A 23131-nucleotide genomic window follows, 5' to 3' on the forward strand; every position below is an offset into this window, starting at 1 on the left:
AACATTTACTGTGGTAAAAACTTCTCAGAAAACTATGACGCTTCATTGTTGAACTATTTTGCTGTGCACCAATGTGTGCTTAGAGTTTGTAATAAATGTCAGTGTCATTCGAATGTCAATGAAAGTCAGATAAGAGTTGAGATTTACCAGGTTCCCCAACGATAGCTGTAAATTAAACTTCTCACAGACGTGCAGCCATATCTTGTTATCATCGGTGCTTTTATATCAGTTATCAGTTTCCATGATGTTCTCGCGGGGCTCATGCGACAGAGGAGATGCTCGCTGTCGTCCTCTGCCCTTTTAGCTGCCACCTGCCTTTCTCCGAGACAAATCAATCCCCGTTTATTGTTGTAAACTTTCAAAAGAAATGTGTAATTAAAGCTGTGGCTGTGATGCATGATACCGTGTTAAAATGTGTTTGCACAATTTGTAGTGTTTATCACTGTAATGTATCTCCTGTCAGAAATTCTCTCAGAGTAATGTGCATTTACAAGAGTAAAACGCTGGAGAACAAGGGAGGTAATTAGCTCCCTTGTTAAGAGTTTTTATGGTAGTATAATGTAGGTATGATTTACAGGCTTACAGTGCACAGTTGGAATAACAATTGAACCAGTCATTTGGCTCTGCTGTGGAAGCCTGTTGTAGGAAACAGTAAATTTACACTGCTGTGCTCATTTTGTGTGGTTTGGTTTTTTTTCTGACGTGACTTTACAACCTGGGTCTGGATTCAGCTAAAAGACAAAAATGAAAAAATAATAATGTTGAGATTTGAGCTGTAAACTGGCAGCTTAGACAGGAAAACGCCTTTGAAAGTAATGAAAAATTAAGTTGAAATGATTTGGCTGCACAGGGAAAATAAGGATCAGGAAGTTTTGTCCTCTTAATTAAACTCCTGCTTAGGGTTGCAAAATTCCCGGAATTTTCAAAGATGGAATCTTTCCATGGGAATTAACGGGAATTAACGGGAATTTATGGGAATTAACGGGAATTAACGGGAATTTATGGGAATAAAGTGGGAATTTTCAAAATTGAAGGTTGGCTCTTCTTAGGGAACTTAAATATAGTTGAGGAAAGTATATTTTAGCATAATATTGACAAAAACAAACAAATGCAATTCAAATACACTTGAATATCCATGCCATTCCTTAATCACATGTACAGAGCACAAGCTTGCTGCATGGCTATTGAGACCACCTACTGGCACTGTGCATGCCTCCATCACATGTACACATGGACCACACTTTTGAGCCTGAAGGACAAAGAGTATTAAAGGCACACATTTGAGCCTGTGGACTTAACAAGTGAGGTAAGTTTTGATGATATTATGGGAAAATATATTCATTAAATGTTTAAATTGTGAATATCACATAAAATGTATTAATCTGGTAGATAGCAATCTGATAAGATGCTAAATAAAATGCTAGCATCTGATAAGATGCTAAATAAAATGCTAGCATCTGATAAGATGCTAAATAAAATGCTAGCATCTGTTAGATGCTAAATAAAATGCTAGCATCTGTTAGATGCTAAATAAGCCATAGCTAGTATAACATAAAGAAGATGCTAGCTTCCTCATTTGGTTGTTTTGTTTTGAAGATCATTCCAGTTGTTTAGCTAGCCTTACTATTTATATCTGTTTATTATCATATTGCAATTGTATTATTACAATCTCTTGCATTGCATTAGCATTTTTACAAGCTCTTGTTTTATTTTACAGAAAAATGCCACGTGCGCTATCTGATGTGTGGAGACATTTTACACCAGCTAATGTGCAAGGGAAACCTGTATATATGTGTAAATATTGTGATAAGACGTACGTGAAGAATGCCACAAAAATGCAGCAGCACATTGCAAAGTGCAAAAAAATTCCTCAAGGCCCAACACATGCAGCAGCCAGGAGTTCCACTCAAGGGGAAAATGAATCTGTTTCAGCTGTATCAGAGTCAGATACCCACTCATCAGCTCCTGGTCCCTCTGGCATCAGAGGATTCTTTGATTTTATGGATGACACTAGCCAGAAAAACGCAGATGAGTGTTTCGCTCGTGCAATCTATGCAACTGGCTCACCCCTGATGCTGACATCCAATGTGTACTGGAAGAGATTTTTGAATGTTCTCCGACCAGCATAGATTCCCCCAACCAGACATGCATTGTCTACTCATCGACTGGATGAAGAGTTCAGTCGAGTTCAAGCAAAGGTGAAACAGACCATTGACCAAGCTGACTGTATTTCAGTCATCTCTGATGGATGGTCCAATATCAGGGGACAAGGAATTATTAACTACATAATCACCACTCCTCAGCCTGTGTTCTACAAGAGTGTAGACACAAAGGAAAACAGACACACAGGCCAATACATTGCAGATGAGCTAAAAGTGATCATCAATGACCTTGGACCAGATAAGGTTTTTGCACTGGTCACTGACAATGCAGCCAACATGAAGGTTGCCTGGGCACATGTGGAGGAGACCTACCCTCATATAACTACTATTGGCTGTGCAGCCCATATACTAAACCTTCTCCTAAAAGACATAATGGCACTAAAAACAATGGACACTCTGAATAAGAGAGTGAAGCAAGTTCTGAAATATGTTAAAGGCAAACAAGTAACTTCCGCTACATTTCTGTCAAAGCAAAAGGAAAAGAACAAGAGTACTACACTGAAGCTTCCCAGCATAACGCGATGGGGTGGTGTTGTTATCATGTTTGACAGCCTTCTGGAGGGAAAGGAGTCTCTGCAAGAGATGGCCATATCCCAGTCTGTAGGCATCGACAGTGACATCAAGAAGGTCATCTTGGATGATGTGTTCTGGGAAAGAGTATCTAGCAGTCAGAAAATCCTCAAACCTATTGCAGCAGCAATAGCGAAGATAGAGGGGGATGGTGCCATCTTGTCAGATGTCCAGTGCCTTTTTGCAGAACTCAAAGAAGAAATCCAGACAATTCTGCCCACTTCCCTACTACTGAAAGCAGAGGAAACGGCTGTGGTCAAGTCATTGGAATAGCGGAGGGAGTTCTGCATGAAGCCAGTGCATGCAGCAGCATACATGCTGGACCCCAAATATGACAAGGGCATACTTTCCGGGGAAGAGATCAACGGTGCCTATGCGGTCATTACAGCCATGTCTGACCACCTGGGTCTCGATAAAGGCAAAGTTCTAGGCAGTTTGGCAAAGTATCGAACAAAGCAAGGCCTTTGGAAAGGGGATGGAATATGGCAGTCATGCCAGCACATATCTGCAGCCACCTGGTGGAAGGGACTATGTGAATCTGAGGCCCTTGCACCTGTAGCCTCCATCCTCCTCCAAATCCCACCATCATCAGCCGCCTCCGAGCGCAACTGGTCACTGTTTGGGAACACCCACACAAAGGTTCGCAACAGGCTCACAAATGTGAGAGTGGAAAAGCTGGTCGGCATTTGGGCAAACCTACGGCTCTTTGAGCCTGACACAGAGCCATCCTCAACAAAGCTGGAAAGTGACACTGAAGAGGAAGACTCAGAGTTGGATGCTGAGGAAGTGGACATGTTGTTGGATGATGATGAGGTCCAGGAAGAGTCTATTGACTGAGCAAAAATGAGAAAAGAGGATTGCTTGAAGGAAGATTTGAATGTTTAATGGGACGTTTTGGAGGATAAGTGGCATTTTTCATTTAACCTTTTGAATGGGACTTTGTGGAGATTTTTGGACAGGGGGCATTTTTGAATGAGCGGGGTTAGGGGATGGTAATATTGAACTCAACATTTCTGTTTTTATTCATCCATGAAACAAGTTATTGAAACGTGTTCTATTCTACTGTACTTACAAATAAATCTGTTTAAATATCTGTTGAAAACATTTTGCATGGAGGTTTTCTTATGATTTCTGTTTATATTTATGCTTGGAAATAATATATTCCCAGTTAGTTCTCCTAAATTCCCATTATTTCCATGGACAGTTTCCAATATGGAATATTTCCAAAATTCCCAAGCTTAACTTACCATGGAAATTTACCGGAAACTTTTCGGAAATTTACCGGAAATTTTCCGCCCCTTTGCAACCCTACTCCTGCTCAGTGTCCTTTGCATTGATTGGCGTGCAGGATTCTATGTTAGAAAACCCAGAAAATCCCTTGTCATGTTCCAACTTGTGTATTAAATGTAGTGTGTCATGGTGGGGCCTGAGGCTGGCTGGCCTGATCCCCTCCACAGTTTTCAGACTAACTACAACAATGTTTGTATTTATTAAACCAACCAGACCAAGCTGCGCTGGCTGTGTGAGGAGGTGCGTGAGCGCGACACTAGAGAACAGCGCCTGAGGAGGCAACATCAGCAGACCAAGGATCAGTTGAAGGCCCTCAGGCAAAGCCGCGACTCAGAGCAGAGAGCTCTCCTGCAGCGCCTGGACCAACAGGAGAAGCTGATGCACTCTCTCAGCACTGAAAAGAAAGGTAGAATCTAATTGGAGAAACGCCTTCATGTTGATTTCACTCACACTCGGGATGCCCCTGCACAGCATCAGGCGACACAAATCACAGTCATTCTGCCTGTAAAGGCAGCTAGCAGCTGTTAGAGTGCACAGGATGAGAAGTCCTTTAGTTCTCCATGCTCTCAGCATTCACGAGGGTGAGAAGTTGTACTTATCACAGCCAGCTCTCCATGAAAGTCTCCTCTCTCTCTAATGGTTCCTTTTGATTAACACAGCTGTCAGACTCCAATCTCCCGTTTTCATCCTCTCACATTTACATGTAATCACACCATCATTAAGAAAGTCATTCAGTGCAGGCGTGTGACAGAAGTGTTTTTGTTGCTCACTGTTTGTTGTGTTTTGCTGTAATGGATGCTGGTGAAAATGACTGTGTGTGTGCCTGAATCATTGTTTTTTGTTTGTTACGATGGGTCTGACTGTTTGTAGTTGCAGATGTTTGAGAAAGAATCTTAATGGTTTGTGAACTTTGAGCCTCGCGTGGAAAGATGACTTGTTTTTCCCAATGTGAGCCCCATTTTTGACTGAATTTCTCTTAATGAGCTGTAACTGGCAGAGGAAGAGAAGCTTGTTTTCAGCGCTTCGTCTGAACAATACGGGGAAATGAACCTAATTTGTGTTCCATTACCAGAGATCTAAAAGACACAGGGGGACTGGAGACAGCTGGATAGCTGGCTATGGTCAAGGAGATGGAAACAGAGCTAGCTATCTGTTTACATTTTTCTTTTCTTTCGAGTAAAGTGATTGGACAATTCAGTTAATGATACACGCGCAAGATCATTTCGATCACCTTTGGAATCAGCTCCTCCCGTCTCTGGATCAGCAGTTTGAGTCTGCACTGCAGGCAGGAGCAGTGATGTGGTCTCTTTAGTAGTTAGAGCTAAGAGTAATCTTTTGTCACAGCAGCAGTATCTGAGTATTGAAGGTGTGGATTTTATAACCTCTGCTATAAACTCTTCTTCTCAGTAACGGCTGTAATTACATGGTGCATTTTGCAACTATATCCTCAACCATGCATTATGGTAAATACTAATTAATGAATATTCTCAAAGGGGGAGCTGTATTCTCGTGAGCTCTGAGAGCTGCTTGTTTTTATCTCAACACATTAGCCATTATTGCCAGCACTCAGCGGAGACATTGTGTGGTGTACAGGATTTGTGTCAGATTGCGGTTGCGGTTTGTGTATTTTTCCTAAGACCTTTCATCACTTGTGCAGTGCTCCCTGTTGGCCCTTTCCCTTAAAAACAGGTCTGCAGTGTATGTGTGGAAACAGCTGTTCTAGTATTACAGCTCCTCCTGCAGCTGCGACGGGCTGGACGTGTCGGTCAGCGGAGACACTGAGCTGTGAAAACGTAGCGTCTGTCACAGTTACATGTTTCAGATCATCAAACCAGTTTTTAGATTAGTAAAGAGAAGTCGAGTAAATACAATGATTTTGACCGCATGGCATTAAAAACTGTGTAATTCTGTTAAATTAAAACCACAGAATCTCATATTTCATGGCTTTTCCTAAAATGGGCTTATTGGTAAAGTACTGAAATTTGGGGTGTGTGGGGGTAAAAAAAAATATGAACTTAGAACAACCAAAGACGCTGCTGTGAAATTACCAATTACCTAACATTAGGGCTGCTCAATTAATCGAATTTTAATCACGATTACGATCTGGGCTTTCAACGATCATTAAAAATGACTGAGCCGATTATTAGCCCCTCCCTAATTTATCCGCGACACCTTAAAGGCCGGTCCGTGAAAATATTGTCGGGCATAAACCGTCCGTGGCGCAAAAAAGGTTGGAGACCGCTGATTAAGAGGACCCGAGGGAAGCTCGGAAAGCTAAGCAGAAGTTATTTGGAGAGTGACTGCTGTTGGTTGAAAAGAGAGTTTAAAAAAAAAACTTCAGTGGTGTTGCGCACTATTTTATATTATTTTTTTAAAGTCATTGTTAACCCTTTAAAGCCGGTCAGAGCAGCACACTCCGTTTTCCGTAACTATTTTTAAATCCCTGTAGAATCTGAACCGTGTAAGCTAGCGCAATAATTTGTTTTGCATATGAAACCGGAGGAGTTGTACTTACATCTGATGCCATCAGCTTGTCCTCGGTCACGGTTTCCTTCCGCATAAAGCTTTGCAAAAATTGCATAAAAAGCGCTTGCAGGAACAAAAACATAATATTCCAGAAACACGCTTTGCCGTTCCTATCAGCTGTTCGTAACACTTCCCACAGTGAAATGATGCACGTGCTGTTTTCTTTGCAAATTTGCATCATAGGATTGTTTTTTGTTTTTCCTGCAGTATATAAAAATTGCTGTATCTCCAAAATAAAACTATGAAGACACACAAAATAAATTTCCTGTTGTTGTAAACTTTTTTTTGCAACTTTATTGTATTTAAAGTTTTGAGGGATAAACCTCTTAAATTTCTCCAAGTAGAAATATATGTAAACAAAACAAAAGCGATTTTCAATTTTTTTTGTAGTTTATTGCACTTTTTTGCAATTTATGTAATTACTATGGACTTAATGCATACATATTATTAAAATATGGGCTATAACAGTTGCATAGCAAATTGAAATGCTCCCACAAATGGCACTACAGCATGTAAAAAAATAATATAAGCTCTGGTGGACTTGGTTCTATAGTAGGTCTTAAAGGGTTAAATAAATATCGTCAAATAATCGTGATCTCAATTTCAGTGAAAATAATCGTGATTATCATTTTTGCCATAATCGAGCAGCCCTACCTAACATCACAATGGTTTACACACATTTTTTAAACTTTAAGGCTTCCAAAATTATCTGGATGTGATTCATAAATATGTAACTACAGTGGCTAAATATAAATAAAATAAATAAATCCAGATCAGAGCAGCTGATCGAGGTGACGAGGTCGCGGGGTGTGGTCGCAGGTTTGGTGATCAGAGGCAGACGTGAACTAGATGATAAACTTTGACTCTTCTACTTTTACAGTACCGTATTTCCCGGACTACAGAGCGCACCTGAATATTAGCCGCACAAGCTAAAATCAGGGGAAAATCCTGTTTTGTACATACATTAGCCGCACCTGACCAAAAGCCGCAGGTGTTTCAATATTGACTTATCATATGTAAGAGAATATGCACAAATCGAATTGTCAGGAAAGAGATGGCTGTTTGGAGACACACCCCTTTTATTAATATTTTGAAAAACAAGTTATGGGTACATATTTGCACATGTGCTGTGCTTCATAAATGAGTAACAAATGTAGTACATAACAGTAACCTACAGCACACCAGAAAAATAGATTCAGACTACCTTTTAGGCTCAGGTGCAGTGACACGGCTTTAACAAGAAGAAAAGTCAGCCATTCACCATCATCTTTCTGCCCACTAAAACCACCAAAGTCCTCTTCTCCAGTGTCGGAAACGAACAGGCTCAGGGTGGCTTCGTTATCCACTCTCAGCTTCTTTCCTTCGTTGTCACTTTCAAAACCAAAGAAATCCTCATTGTCAGTGTCGGAGTCGAACACCCTCAGAAGGGCCGTGGCGGTGTCCTCCTCTTCATCATGCAGCAGTCCAGCCCTTCGAAATCCGTTGGTGATCGTGGATGTTTGCGCACTTTTCCACGCTGTCAGAATCCACCGGTGGAGTTGGGCATAACTTGCTTTTCGCAAGTTTATCGCCGCTCATCATCCAGCTGAACGTGTAGCGCTACTTTGAAGTTTGTTTTTCGCGCTACTTCGTACGGCACTACGTTGCCTGGCGGATGGACATGTGACCAACATACCACTCTTGAACCCCGATCCTTCCGCCAGGCAACGTAGTGCCGTACAACAGCGGAACAAACAAAACAAATCGTCTTACGATATGACAAAAATCATGGACAATCTATAGAAAAGCCGCACCTGACTAAAAGCCGCAGGGTTCAAAGCTTGTGCAAAAAGTAGCGGCTTATAGCCCGACAATTACGGTAATTAATAAAAAATATGTTTCTTACATTTTTGTGGGTAACTGTGAGGTCAGATTTAAAAAGGAGGCAATCAGCTGTTCAGTCGTTGTCACAGTGTTTATTGTAGCTCAGCTACAAAACGTGTAGCTGCGCTACATCCAGAATAAACTTAACTCTTCATAATGTTCTTTCTCTGTAATACTTCAATTATTTGCTAGTTATTCTGTATACTTATTATCACTTATTAGTTAATTGTTTTGCCCTGTTTAACTTTACAATCTGTAATGAAATTATCAAAATCATTTATAAAACTAATGAAAACCCTCAAAATGTTATTTTAATACTCGTTTTGTTGAATCTTAAATTTAATTTCAATCTTAAATTTCAATAATTAGAAGGAAATTAGTAACTGAACTTCTTCAAGAAATGATTTATTTGCCATTAGTGCTGTGGTAGGATGGAGTCAAAATTAGCCCTCCTGGTGCTTCTTATGAGTTAGGGTATAATGGCAGTTCTAGTGTCAGGGGAAGCTATTCAGACCAAGCTGGATCTGTGTGAAAATGTAATCGCCCCATAAACCTAATAACTGGTTAACTCGCGATAAGTGGCAATGAGTCTTTGAGATCACTGTGGAGGAATTTAGTCCGCTCTCCTTAGCAGAATAGTTTGAATTCAGCCACATTGGAGGGTTTCCCAGAATGAACGGCATCCCCATCAGAATGAAGTCCAGACTTTGACTAGTGTGCTCCACTTGTGGATTATTGTCCTGCTGAATAATCCAATCAATCTTTAGGGCATTAAAACTACCTGGATTTTCTGGTGGTGAGCAGAATTCATGCTTCCATCGATTACAGCAAATCATCCAGGTCCTGAAGCTGCAAAGCAGCCCCAGAGCATCACACTACCACCACCATGTTTCACTGTTGCTATGATGTTCTATGCTACTTACACTTATGCTACATACCTTTTAGAAAATACAGCTTTTGTTTTGTCAGTCTTCAGAATCAAGATGAGCGACATAAGCAGTTTGTCCCTCATTTACCTGTCGGGGTAAAAATAATCCATCAGCACTGCACAGCACCGAGCTGTGTTTGGATTAGGGTTCATCACATGGCCAGAATGTAATCAGTATAAAACAAATCATCTTTTCTTGTGTTCTTGGAGGTTAAATGTCAGGAAATCACTTCTCCATTTAAAAAAGAAATGATATTTTTTATTATTAACTAAAACCCCAAGCAGGCTTGTGTTTGAAACAACAGTCAAAAGGCAAAATATAGTAAGTGAGCAGCTCGTGAATGACAACAGCATCCTGTTACACTTAAACTGCAAAATGATGCAATTAGTAATAGTTGTTTCATCAAGAAGCTGTATTGGTTTCAGATATTAAAAACATCCAGCACCTGCACAGGTGGACCAGGCATCACAATAGAAGCTAGTATTATTTGGCCTGGCCTTACACAGCTCATATGGACCACAGATATTACTGTGACATCTGACAACTCGCTCCATCAACTGCACCATCTCTTCTTACACACTGATGTCATTCCAGAGCTGCTGGAGAGAAGTCGCAAGAAAGAGGACGAAATGAGAAGCCTTCAGGTTAGTGTAAAATATATATAATATGGTTAGTTTGTGTTTAAGTTGGCAAAGTGCTGTGCAGAAGTCTTGAGCCACCCATCATTTCTCTTAACTTTACAGGGAAAATGTGGAATAGGTGCAGAGACCCATTGGAACATATGCAAACATACATGGAAATGCAGCAATAAGACAAACCGAGTTTGTACGATTCTACATGCTTGAAAGTCGGTCAGTATTTTGGTGTGACCATCTTTATTCTTCAGCACAGCCTGAACTCGCTTATCATTTATTTAAGTCGTCTTCAGGAACACAGTGTTTTGCTATTACGATATGCTTTTACTGAATAGGCAGTGTGTCTGGGGATCATTGTCATGCTGGAAAATGAAGCCATTACAAACTATTGCTTAAGAAGTCTTAATTAAAAATAGATAAAAACAATTTTAAAATAAAGTATGGCTCCTTGGAAGCTAAATATAAAGAAATTAATTGGAGACTCAAGATTTTTGCACAGTGCTGTATGTCTGGGTTTTGGTCATCTGAGCTCTCTGAGGGTGTGTTACAAACATTACTTCACAGCTGTAGGCCTGACAGACTCCTTGCTGCCGAGCTTGGACAAGAAGCTAATTACTGCGGACAAGATGGCTCGGAGTTTAAAAGCCACTCGAGGCCTTGTTTCTGTCTTTCAATACTGCAGCAGCTACACTTGGCAGGACACCAACCCACCTAGTCTCAAGTGGACTGGTCCTTTATTCACTATTAAACAGCAAGAAACACATGCACACACACAGGCAGCGAACCGTCTGAGAAGAGACCGTCTAGCTCTGTGTGACTGTGCACGGAGTCTGCGGGCTCATCTGTGGCTGCATAATGGCACCTGCCAGAGCTTGTGCACTGTTTTAGACACCACCGAGCTTTTAATTATGAAGGATGAGGAGACAGAGATGTAAAAAGAAAAGACGGTGTGAAGGACGTAGAGTTTAAAAAAAAGAAGTTGGGGGTGGGCTGAGGCGGGAAAAAAGTCCCCCTGTTAGAAACCATCAACACATTACAGGCACAGGGGGAGAAGCAGTCGGTTGGAGGGAAGAGCAGGTGTGCGTTTGAGTGGCAGATAAGAGGCATAGCATCACTTATGCATCGTTAGAGAGGGAACATCAGTCAGGAGCTGGATGAGCGGCGAGAGCGGTTTGTCTTTGTGCGAGTGTGTCGGTGTGTGTGATAAGAAGTCTGTTGTGTGCTACAGACTCTCCCTAGCCCCTGCATTTCATTCCCTTGTTACCCGTTTGTTGGAGCACACTATTTCTCTCTTTTGTCAATTTGTTCCTCCTACACACGCTAACACAAACACGTGGTTTCTCTCTGCTCAGCCACCATTTTGAGCCGTTCCCCGGACTCACTGTCTGCATTTATATGCATTTAAAGACCAGTGCTACAGTTCAGTAATGTTACTGTGTTTGTGTTTTCTTTAGGACCGTGTTTTGGATCTGGAGCTGGTAAGATGTGATGTTTTACATCATTTTTCTGTTATTTTTATTATTATTTTTTCCCAGGTTTTCAGCTGTATTTGGCTCAGCCGTGTAGGCAGGTTCACCTAAGGCTGTGTTTGCCCAGCAGCCCATAGAGGCTAACACAGAAAATGATTTCTTTAGTCAAGGCTCAGAGCTCTGTTAATCATCATCACTCTTTCTGATGAGGTTAAGAACCAGGCTGCACTGACAATGCAGCATCGACCTCACCATCCGAACGGTTAACGTCTACCACTAACATCTCTAATAAGCTTTTACGTGTCAGCCAGAAATTAATTAGCACCACTGAAAGAGTGTATTGACCCAATCGCTTATTACTCTCTTTAAAAAAATAAATAAACGAAGCCACCCAAGCCACGCTGTCCATCCATCACTATTATGCAGCATGCTTGTCTACTTCAGGCTTCAATTAGCTGTTACAAGAAAGAAGGAAGAAATAGCCGGACCGCCAACATCATTTTTGCTTACTGCAATCACAAAGTGGCAGGACACATCGACCCATCTGTCACCAGCCTGGGAAATGGGGACCATCAAGTAAATCTTACTTGTATGTCAGCGTGCCATTCAGCGTAGCAATCAGTGTGACACCTTGTAACAGCCAGCTCTTTTGATGCTTAAATGCTCCATCTGAATGTGAACAAAAGGCTATTGAAGGTACAGTGAAGAGATGAATAGAAGGGCGTGCAGCTAGAGTAGTACTTAATTAAAGATGGTGCTGAGTGTGTTGTAACAAGTCCTCAATTAGCTTTTGAATTGACCAAGCAGTATGACATCATGTCTGTTTAAAGGTACAGTCAGTAACTTTTTGAGGTTCTTTTACAGGAAAAAGAAGGTTACTGTACTCATAAATATCCATAAAATTGTGTGTAATTAATCTTCTAACAAACTGATTTCATCTCAGAAACTTATAATGAATCTATTAAAAACACAGAGGGGTTGCAGTTTGTGGATGCCATCACGTTCCTCCACCATATTTGAGTACGGTGCCCAGGAAGGACGTCTCCCTTTCAACTGATGGTGTCTTAAGTTTGTAGCTGGTTACATACGCACCAAAGGCAGAGGAAACGCTGTGTGCCATGGAGGGACATTTGATTTCATACCTTCACCTTCATCCTCTGAACTCTCATATATTTTTAATGCCACTGTGCTTTTGTTTTTGTTGCCAATAAATTGTTAGAAAGCATCGTTTCATGTAGAATGGGCACAATATGGCACAGCTCAGCTCCACACGTTGTGCAGAGATTTAGGCGTCACACACTGTTCAGGATGTAGATAGATTATTGGCTTTTTTTGATGCTGTCTGCCACGTGTCGGCTCTTTTTGGGGCGTATGTGGTCAAGTACAGAAAAACATCATATTTTTGCTCGTGCTTTCACCTTGAAATGTGTTGAAACTTTTATTTTGAAGTCCATTATGGATCTGGTATCTGGATCATAAATGCATTTACAAAACAACTTTGGACTGATGTGTGCACAGTCAGAATTCAGGTTAATTTTGTATGCAGTGTCTGCTACTCCACATTCAGTACTGTCATGTGGGAGGGTATAAATAATACATAAATGTGCTGCTAACAGTATCAGCCACGGACCCTTGTTGTTTAGCCAGTACATCCATTATGTGTGCAAATACAAAGGCGTCAGTCGACTCTGCAGAGCAGTTAAACCCACGAACATCCAGCTGCGCAACCTTCATCGGTGATTATCGTTTAAGATGAACCTCGACTCGGAGCGACGTCTCATTTCACTCTTATTTCATCGACTTTTCCTTCCTCGCTGTTGTTCTTTGATCTTTTTTGTTGGCTGTAAGTGGGAAGTGCTGACGAACGAGGAAAACGTGGCGAGGGAAAAGGAGAGGCAATTAATGGAATTGGGAAGTGGCCCCAATATTATTAATCATTAAATCTCCATGTGTTGTTTTGGTTTTGTAGCATGTGTGTCTACGTGTTTATGATTTTTGGGGTTCCTCGTTGTGTTATTGGATTTACTGACATCTGCGTCGGGATCACTTGGATCACTTGTAATTATGATGTTAAAAACACAGATGCTGTTTTCAGTTCTGACAGTTTTCAGTATCTTCCATTTACATTTGTTAAATATTCGTGTGTGTGTGTGTGTGTGTGTGTGTGTGTGTGTGTGTGTGTGTGTGTGTGTGTGTGTGTGTGTGTGTGTGTGTTTTCTTTTTTTTAAGAATACAAGAGTAGCCCTGGATCACTTGGAGTCTATTCCAGAAAAACAGCTTCTTATGGAGAACTTCAGAGATTTGGAGGTGGGGATCACATATAATCTAGATTACTTCTTTTATTTGACTGTTAATGAACGCGCAAAAATTAACCGAGTAACTGCACAATTAGCTCTGAGTCACATATAAGAGGATTAAATCCTATAATTATGGATTATTAATTGCAAAACTATGGAATTAATGCTTTACTAACTTTACCACTGCACAACTGATTAGCAGGCAAACGTAATGGACAAAACACAAGAGCCAGTTAAACTTTCAATCATCGTAACATAAGGAGGATTCCCTCACTAAGCTGCTGCAGCAAGACAGTCAAAATGCCACAAAATCACATGAAAAAGTTCTGTCTGCATCTCCCTATTGTCAAACTCTAGCACTAACCTAAATGGCCTGATCATCATTTTCAATATAATGACAGATGTTTATCAGCGAAGGTCCTCTTAGTCCTTTGTCAGTCTCAAGTTCCTGACACATACAGTGAAGCATTGAAACAGCTGGAGGAGGCTCAGCACCGGGCAGATGTGACTAATTGCATCTTCCATGGTTAAAGCTCCGCATCATGAAGCAGCATGACTCAGCAGAATCATCACTGCTAAGTTTATAGTCAGAGGCCTCAAAGTATTTTATTCCTTTGCTCAGCTGTCGAAGATAAGCTTAGCTGTTGCTAATCTGTTTGCTAATGCACAAAACAAGCAAAGACCAGGACTGCCAAAGGAACCAATTGGGGCAGTGGTGATGTGATGTCCAGAACAATGTCTCAAACAAATGAAGCTAACTAAATTTTTAAGAAACACTTTAATAGTGTAAAAATAAATTAAAACCAGTACAAAGAGCAGGATCACATCCATGTGAAGCTAAAACGAGCACCAAACTGTGAGTCAGCCCAACAGAGCCGTTGGTTTCAGGTCAGACTGTGCTGAGAGCAGAGAGCAGAAAAAGACTTCAGTAAGTAAATGAAGAATTGAGCCTCAGCAGGTTGCTTCACTCAGCAGCATAACAACAGCTTAACTGCATCTGTGTGAGTGACTCAGTCTAAGCTGGCAGACACACAGCCTGTTATGTCATGTTGACTCCATGCACACCAATGCCAATGTGCGTTATACTAGATTTTAGCTAAATAATTAATGGTTAGTTTATTGATTTTGCTTATTTGGGCTTTTATTATTGATAGGGAGGTAATCTACATGTTAAATTCTTTCTGTTATTCTCATTGCTGATCAGTAGTCAGTGTAAATCTATTTGATAAGTCCAGAGCTCTAACTAAACCTCAAATAACGAAATATTTGTCTTGTTTCACAATCACGCCCACCTATGTGTAGTGCTGTCACATCCAGGTATTGTGTAGTTTGCTGAGTCCTGCAACACTTGTGTGTGAGTGTAATGGACTGCCAGGCTCCAATTTACTGTTATAGGAAGCACTCGTGAATTCAAAAGATTAGCTTGTGCACTTTGACACCACTACTATTTATTCAGTTGTTCTCTGACTAATTAACCCAAAAAGAAAAACTGTTTAAGATTGTTTAGATTCTTTTCTTTTCTGCCTGTTTAGAAATAGTCGCACAATCTGATGACACAGCTTCTGTCTTGTGTGTTCAGGACTCACAGCAGCAGAGGGAGATGGTAGAGGAGCGCCACGCCAAATACAAAGAGATCGTCTGGGACCTGCAGCACCAGCTGGATGAGTCCAAACGCAGGATCCAAGAGTACAGAGTATGTTAGACACACGGTTGCAGTACCTTGATGCCTAGCAAGAGACGATACTTTAGAACAACAACCTACACTTTTTCTATTTCAGTCACTAATTGCGGCGCTTTGTTCAAACAGCAGCTGTTTGGATAAGGATAGCCTGACTTTGAGAGTCGGTTATGAGTCTGGCTCACCCACACAGATGCCGGTGTGTGCACTGCACCTCATTTGCAGCTCGTTTGAATAAATGAATAAATTCGCACAGTGGTAACATAGCATGGATGGACAGAGCGGGACAGGCTCTGGGGGTGCCACTAATGTACCCCCCCCCCAAAAGACAAAAACAAAACCCCAACTTGAATTTGCCACTCACTGTTAATTGCTACTGTCATCCTCTCTGTTATAAAGCAGCCGGGGGAGTCATCAAGACATCGTCGTTGACAGCTGATTGCCATCAGCAGTTTACAGCCTCCCCTAAACAGCCATACAGTCACTTTTTAAATGGCTTTAATCTGCCAGATTACCCCATTGGTTTGCCAAATGACTCCTGCGTTGAGTGATAAGTGGCGATTGCATTAGCTTAATAGCTGCTGCCCACTCGGGGTTTGTTTAAGGAAAAAGGATGGATGAATGTCTTTATAAGACTTCCATCTTAAACAGAGGCAGCAGTGCTTACAAACAGCTTCCACATCACGTTTAGCTGAGGCTCTCGGACTTTTCTGCTCATATTATCTCTTTGGTCCGCCGCTACTCTGGCCTCGTAGGACATCTGGAAAGTTAGTGATCCATATCCTGAGGATAAAAGACAACAAGCGCTCCGTGTCATACTTTAAGCAGCCGCTGCACCTTTGTGGACCTTGCAAAAGAACCACAGAATATTAAGGGATTTTTTCAAACTGCACACCAGCGTTTTTGGAGACCTGTAAACTTGCAAGTGTGGCAGCACAGGTACACAGCATTCAGCCACAATATTAAAAACACCTGCTTTCCTCCTGCCTCCTAAACAGCCTCTGACATTTGTGGTGTCTGGCACTGGGACGTTGGCAGTGGATCTTTCGGGCTGGGATGTTTTGTGGATCAGGTTTGTTCCAGTAGATGCTGGTATGCCCAAGACTCTGATTTGTATTACTCGAGCTGTTTCTGAGCAGTTTTTCTTTTTGCAAAATGATGGAGGGAAGCCCTCTGTGTGTCAGTGCCTTGAGGCGGTGCAGGTGGGGTGGTCTCTGTTGTCTGCAGGAGTGATCAAGTAGGTGGCCAGGTTTTAATGTTATGACTTTTTGGCGTATACTTACTGGAAAGACTGAGATTGCTTATGTAAATCATTTTGTCGAGCATTTTTGATATGCATACAGGTATTTTGGGGACCCAGACAGCAGCCCCTTTCCTTTAGCGTGGTGCATTTGTCTGCCTTGTTCCCTTCCGTGAGCCCAGACTCATTCAGATGGTTTATTTTAGCTATAATAAAATGGCCTGGCGTGCATAATCTAAGAATCCTGCACAGCACACTTCACTGTCCATGTTGATCATTGCATGGCGTAAAGGAAATTTTACATTATTGTTAAATTAAGCACACTCATAATGTCTCACCAGCTTCTTGATGGATTGTCCGTTCGTTCAGTTCACCGGCTTTTTGCATCTTCACATCACGAACACTGCAGATCAGCAAACTGCCGTCTGAGGCTCAGTGATGTAAAGGGCTGAATAAAGTAATAGAAATGCATCGGCAGCACAGACCGTAGCCTCCAAAACAACCATACAGCTGATTCGACATCTTTCTAAGACAGTTTCAATAAAAACTGGAGTTTATCTCCTTCACGGAGGCTGGATTTATAGCAGGACGGCTGCATTAGATTATCTTTATCCAGCTGTATCATAACCTGACAGCAGAGTGTATGCACCGATGCCATCCTCAGGCTCACTACGACTATAAATCTCTTGAAGGTTTCTTTCTCCTTCCACCCAAAGAGCTGTTGTGTGTGTTTGGTTGTTTTTTGTAAATCTGGTGTGTAGCCTACATTCTCGTTACCATGTCCTCCTCTTCCAGCACGAGAAGTTGGATGCCACTTCCAGGAGCCTCAAACTGGCTGCTCTTTCTTCCACTATCAAAGGCTCCAGCACGTTCCTTAGCAGCTCGCTGAGATCTGACACACTGTGTGAGTACGGAGCAGCTCTGACAGCCTTTCTGTTCTATGCTTTGATGGGAGTCGTGTATTTCCTGCATCTCTGTATTGCTGATCATTTGAAAATATACAGTACGGCGGTATTTTGGAGTAAAATTATTGTCAAAGTATTCTTATTTTTCTAAATAACTGCATCCAGACTGTAGTGAAAAGGATGTTTCGGTGTTTCTGATCTGCATTCATTTCAGTATAACGCTCACCAATAACCCAAATTTCACCATGTTACATTCAGGGCACAGTCTCGCTTTCATTTAGTATGTAAACATGGCAGCCGGCGCTGAAACTTTCCATCAGTGCTCTGGAAATGAGTCTGCCTGTATCACTGCCAGTGGCTCCCAGCCAAAATCACTTGTAGCACTTTCCTAAGCCGCTTACAAATATTTGGCTCAGCGCGAGAGGAGCGTACTTTCTGTGGCTTTGTGTCCATTTTACCTCCGAGATTTATGGAGGCCAAAACATGTTCGTGGCTGTTTAACACTGGTGTTAATATACAGAGTAATTCCCACACATAGTTGCGACTTCCTCGGCTGTAGCAGGTAGTGCAAATCATATTTTATGCGCCTTGTTAGTGAGAAATGTCTTGTTCACAAATGTCGCGCTGTGATTGGTTAGTAAATGAAGCAGGACTGTAACTGTGTATCCTTTCTTCTCTCCTCTGCCACAGCGCCTCTCAAACACTTGACCACTTCAGACCTGGACGACTCCAGAGTCGATGGGGCCAAACCTCTCGCAGATTAGTTCAACCTTTAGCAAACCTTTATCCATCTCTACAAACACACACACACACCGACTCTACCTGCTGGTGCTCATCCGGAGCGAAACGTAGTGAGAGGCCTTGCACTCGACGCTAATCCTCCACGACTACCTCAGCCAGGCAGTCGGCGAATGTGCTCGGGACCGAGACTGTGACGTTTTATTAAAGCAGAACTTTAAGAAACACTTTAAAACATGAGCTAAATATCTGCACGCTGTAAAGAGTTTAACTGTTATTTATAATCATGAATGTATTTCAAAGCAAAACGGTTTCACTGTTCCACGTTCTTGTCTTGTTCTAGATGTGGTTAAATGTCTGTTCTGCTCTTATCATCATGTGTTTCTGCTAAAAGACAAACTCCATAAATGAACTCGTGGTGCCTTCTGAACAATATGCAGTTTTTTAAAACTAGCGCAATGTGACAAATGTTTTTGTGTGTGCGTTTCCATCCAACTCTTGATGAATGAGAAACTCTTTCTATGTTTTGTATACTGCAGTATTTATATTTGTAAGAAAGAAGGAAATGAGCACAGTTAGATGGTTATTTTGTCATGAAATATGAAGGAAGTGTATGCACTGTGAATAAATCTGCATGGAGCTAAATGTCTAGTTTTCTATGCACACTTGATGTCCCCTTCATTTCAGACTGAAGTGTTTGCTTTGCAGCAGCTGAGAGACTCCAGCTACTCCCAGCGGTATCTTTTGCTTTCAGCTGAAATCCTTCAGAGGGACAACCTAAAGCCACACACGAGAGGAACGTCCTTTTAATTTACTGCTCGGCTGTTAAGGCAGAAATACAGTCCCCGGTGCGTGAATATTAAAAAATGTTTACATAATCTTTGTTTGGACATTCTGTGTTTGCACGGGTTGGTTGTGTACAGCATAAAACCAGATGTCACTGGATTCTGGCAGAGCAGGGAAGCTCAAACTGATGCAAAGGTCAAAGATTCCTCCGTATATAAGTAAATACATTAAATACTGTTACTTTTTTTTTCATCACTACTGATTTAATAAAAAATTGCAAATACAAAAGACACGTTTTATCGGCCTGTCACACTTCTGCCATTATCTGCCTGTATTATGTCATTTATTCCTCTCAGCCTTAATAAAACATGCTATTAACGTGTGTTTGTTTTCTGTTGAAGTGATGGCTGTAACTTTATGAGAAATGCAAAAAAAGTTTGAAATGATCAGAGTAAACATTTAACATTAATCACCTGCAACTCAACACCTCAAAGACTAAGGAACTGGTTGTGGACTTCGGGAGGTCCAGAGAAGGTCCACTGCCGGTTCAGATAGAGGGGGAGGAGGTGGAGGTGGTCAACAAGTACAAGTACCTCGGGCTGTGGGTGGACAATAAACTGGACTGGTCATGCAACACAGAGCACCTGTATAAAAAAGCCCAAAGCCGACTGTACTTCCTCAGGAGGCTGAGGTCTTTTAACATCTGCAGGAAGCTCCTGAGGATGTTTTACCAGTCGGTGGTTGCTGGAGTACTTTTCTATGCTGTGGTGTGCTGGGGGAGCAGCACAGCAAAGAAGGACTCATCCAGGCTGGAGAAACTGATCAGGAAGGCTAGCTCTGTGGTCGGCATGAAGCTGGACACTGGTGACAGTGGCAGAGAAAAGGACACTAAAGAAACTGATGGACATTATGAACAATGCTGGGCATCCTCTGCACACGGCCATAAACAATCAGAAGAGTCTGTTCAGTGACAGGTTGCTTCTCCCCAAGACAAGAACTAACAGACTTAAAAACTCCTTTGTCCCACACGCCATCAGACTGTTTAACTCCTCTCTGGAGGGGAGACAGGAGGACAAAGGAGGGGCAACAACTAAGCTGTAGTGCCTCTTCACCTCACTGTACAATACCTTGTGCAATACTTTTTGTAAATAGTCAACAGTGCAATAGACTCAATACTTGAAATGTGCAATTCACTTGTATTTTTATTTTTTATTCCTATTTATTCTATTTATCCCCTTTGTATATTTTATTTATATTTGTCTCTGTATTTATATATATGTGTGTGTGTGTATATATATATATATATATATATATATATATATATATATATATATATATATATATATATATAACAATTCTGTAACTGTAACTTCTGTCGGTGCTGTGCTTTTTGGAAGTCGAATTTCCCAGAGGAACCCACCCGAGGGATTAATAAAGTTCTATCTTATCTTATCTTATCTTATCATACAGTGTAGTATGAATAAGACTGTGGATAAGAAGGACTTAACAGAAGACGTCAAACTTAAGAAGGAAAGCACTGTAGTCTATTGATGTACCCACTTACAAACAGCCTTTACCCTGCCTGTATATTTAGGATAAGGCAGCATGGTGATGTGGTGGTTACGCCTCACAGGAAGAAGGTCATGAGTTTGAATCTACCAGCTCGCCACGGCTTTTCTCTGTGGAGTTTGCTTGTTCCCTGTGTGGCTGTCTGAGCTCTGTCTGGGAACTCTGGCTTCTTCCAGTCCAAAGGTGTGCAGTTAGTAGGGTCAGGTTAGCTGTTGATTCCAAACTGGCCCTTGGTGTGAATGAGAGTACAACTGGTTGTTCACCTCTCTGTGTTAGCCCTGCAACAGGCTGTGCCCGGCCTCTGACCTGTGACAAAATACTGAAACTTTAAAGTAAGACACAGGTTGAAAAGAAAAAAGGAGTTCTAAACAAGGTTATTATAGTTTACTGTGTTTATATTGTAATATTGTACTAACTGAAATTAAACCGAATTAAAAACAAAAAGTCAAAATGAAATAAAAGCAACCTTTAGCTACAACCACAGTATAACAGAGTGGTGTAGCCACTGCAACGTCAGCGTTGGTTTGTGAAGTGTCAAGCTGAGAACAATGAACTCATCAGTGAAGTGCAGACATGAGACCTGCAGGACTGTTTCCCCATTCACTCCTTCTTTTTGCAGGAGTCAAGAATACAGGCTTAACTTTCAGTCCTGGAAGCTGTTTCCATCTTTTATATACAGTTTGTGGCTGGAAAAATGGCATCAAGTTGATTTCTTGTTCACTGGTATCAAATGCTAAATTTTATTTATTCATTCATTTATTTTTGTTTGGTAACTCCACTTTCCCAAAACACTGAAACTCCTGAGCTTATTATACGGTGGCCCTGAGAGGCCAAACGGACTGCAACCTAATAAAACACCAGCAATAATAAAAACGCGGCAAAAACACACAAAACACAACAGAAATAGGAAAAAACACAGGGGAAGTGTTTCTGGGGAGACAATAACCCGACCAGTGTTGCGAACTCCTCAGTAAGGAAGATCGCTATTGGCTGTCCTAAAAGTTGCTAAATGACGTCATCACCTAATTTGCATAATTGGTCATGCTAATATAATTGTAACCTATGCTGTTGGAGAGAGAAATAACATCGTGGAAAAGACAAAGAGAGCAAAAAACATACTAAATGCATTTAGAATTTATTTAGAACTACAAATTAAATTTATTTTAGCAATTATTGTTTTTTAATGTCACAATTCCAACCCTGCTCCTTTATCCGGGCTTCGACCGGCAAAAGTGACCCGAAATAGGCGCTCTGGTGGAGTTACTTTGTGTGTGTGTGTTTATAAGTAGTTTTAAACCTTGTGATCCACAAAACAGCATAAGAGTAAAAGAAGAACTGACTGCGTTACAGTCAGTGCGGAGCGGCGGCTTCGCTCATACGCGACTCATTTGCAGTTTGGACGCATAGGTGTGAACATCTCCTGCAGCGGGGAGAGGACTGTCCTCCGCCCGTGAGCGCTTTAGCACGGGTGAGGTGCCCACGGCAGCACCGCTGCTTGTTGAGAGTAAGAGCAACACGCTCTTTCACGTCAAAAAGTCGTCATAAATAAGTCTCCAATAACACCAGAAAAAGTCGCCAGATTTGTCGCTAGTCGCTTTTTAGAAAAAAAAAGTCGCTAAACATAGCGACAAAGTCGCTAAGTTGGCAACACTGAACCCGACGGACCAGTTGCAGGAACCCAAAACTTGGTAGGCGTGTTTTATCATGATTCATATCATACTGATGGATTTTTAGGCTAATAGTTAGGCTAACACACCTCTCATCTTTCCTCACAAAACCGATAGATCCTCCACTTATTTTAAGTGTCTTCCAGCGAAATTCTTATTGTCTCCCCAGAAACACATCCCTTTTGTTTTTTCCTATTTCCCTTGTGATTTTTCCTATTTCCGTTGTGTTTTGAGTGCTTTTGCCGCGTTTTTCTGCTGGTGTTTGTTGCAGTCCGCTTGGCCTCTCAGGGACTGCGGTCAAGTGAGCCCTCACTTACGAAGTCACAGTCAAGCTAGCCGCACCGCCAGCCGCACCTAAAATGTGGTTGCACTACTCTTACGCATATTACGGCGCGGCTGGACTGTAACTGCGCGCTTCCAGCGCGGCTGCTGCTATTACGACCAAAAAGATGAGGCGGGGGGGGGGGGAAACCAATCAAATAGGATAAATGAGTGAATGAAATAATACAACGACTATAAACTGAATGCAATCAGAGGTCGAGTCATAGAGGCTGGTTTTCAGTCACGTTCAGCATCCCAATGCGCTCAGGTAAAGTTTGGGGTCATATCAGATAATAATACGGTGGCCCTGAGAACTGCGGTCAAGTGAGCCCTCACTTACGAAGTCACAGTCCAGCTAGCCGCACCGAAAATGTGGTTGCACTACTCTTACGCATATTACGGTATCGGTGCCGACTGTCTTAGAAACGCAGTCTTTTCTGTCCTGACACTATTTTACTTCACAATCCACTCCCAGTTTTAGTTTAT

At 41.6% G+C, this 23131-nt stretch overlaps 1 protein-coding gene across 6 annotated transcripts in view; it reads left to right on the forward strand.

Annotated features, from left to right (window-relative positions):
- cep128 (centrosomal protein 128) overlaps positions 1 to 19471 on the forward strand; it is a 54352-nt gene extending 34881 nt beyond the window's left edge. For 5 of the 6 annotated variants that reach the window (XM_026142366.1, XM_026142361.1, XM_026142364.1 and 2 more), the window contains 7 exons: positions 4236 to 4428; positions 9935 to 9984; positions 11430 to 11453; positions 13674 to 13751; positions 15321 to 15434; positions 17455 to 17563; positions 18255 to 19471. In XM_026142366.1, coding sequence (XP_025998151.1) covers positions 4236 to 4428; positions 9935 to 9984; positions 11430 to 11453; positions 13674 to 13751; positions 15321 to 15434; positions 17455 to 17563; positions 18255 to 18328 — 642 coding nt within the window. In that variant the 3' untranslated portion in view covers positions 18329 to 19471. Of the gene's footprint in view, positions 1 to 4235; positions 4429 to 9934; positions 9985 to 10083; positions 10362 to 11429; positions 11454 to 13673; positions 13752 to 15320; positions 15435 to 17454; positions 17564 to 18254 lie in introns of those variants that run through there. The other variant, XM_026142367.1, reaches the window with a different exon arrangement.
- The last annotated feature ends 3660 nt before the right edge of the window (positions 19472 to 23131 follow it).

This window comes from Astatotilapia calliptera, chromosome 15, assembly GCF_900246225.1.
Source record: "Astatotilapia calliptera chromosome 15, fAstCal1.2, whole genome shotgun sequence".
NCBI lineage: Eukaryota > Metazoa > Chordata > Actinopteri > Cichliformes > Cichlidae > Astatotilapia > Astatotilapia calliptera.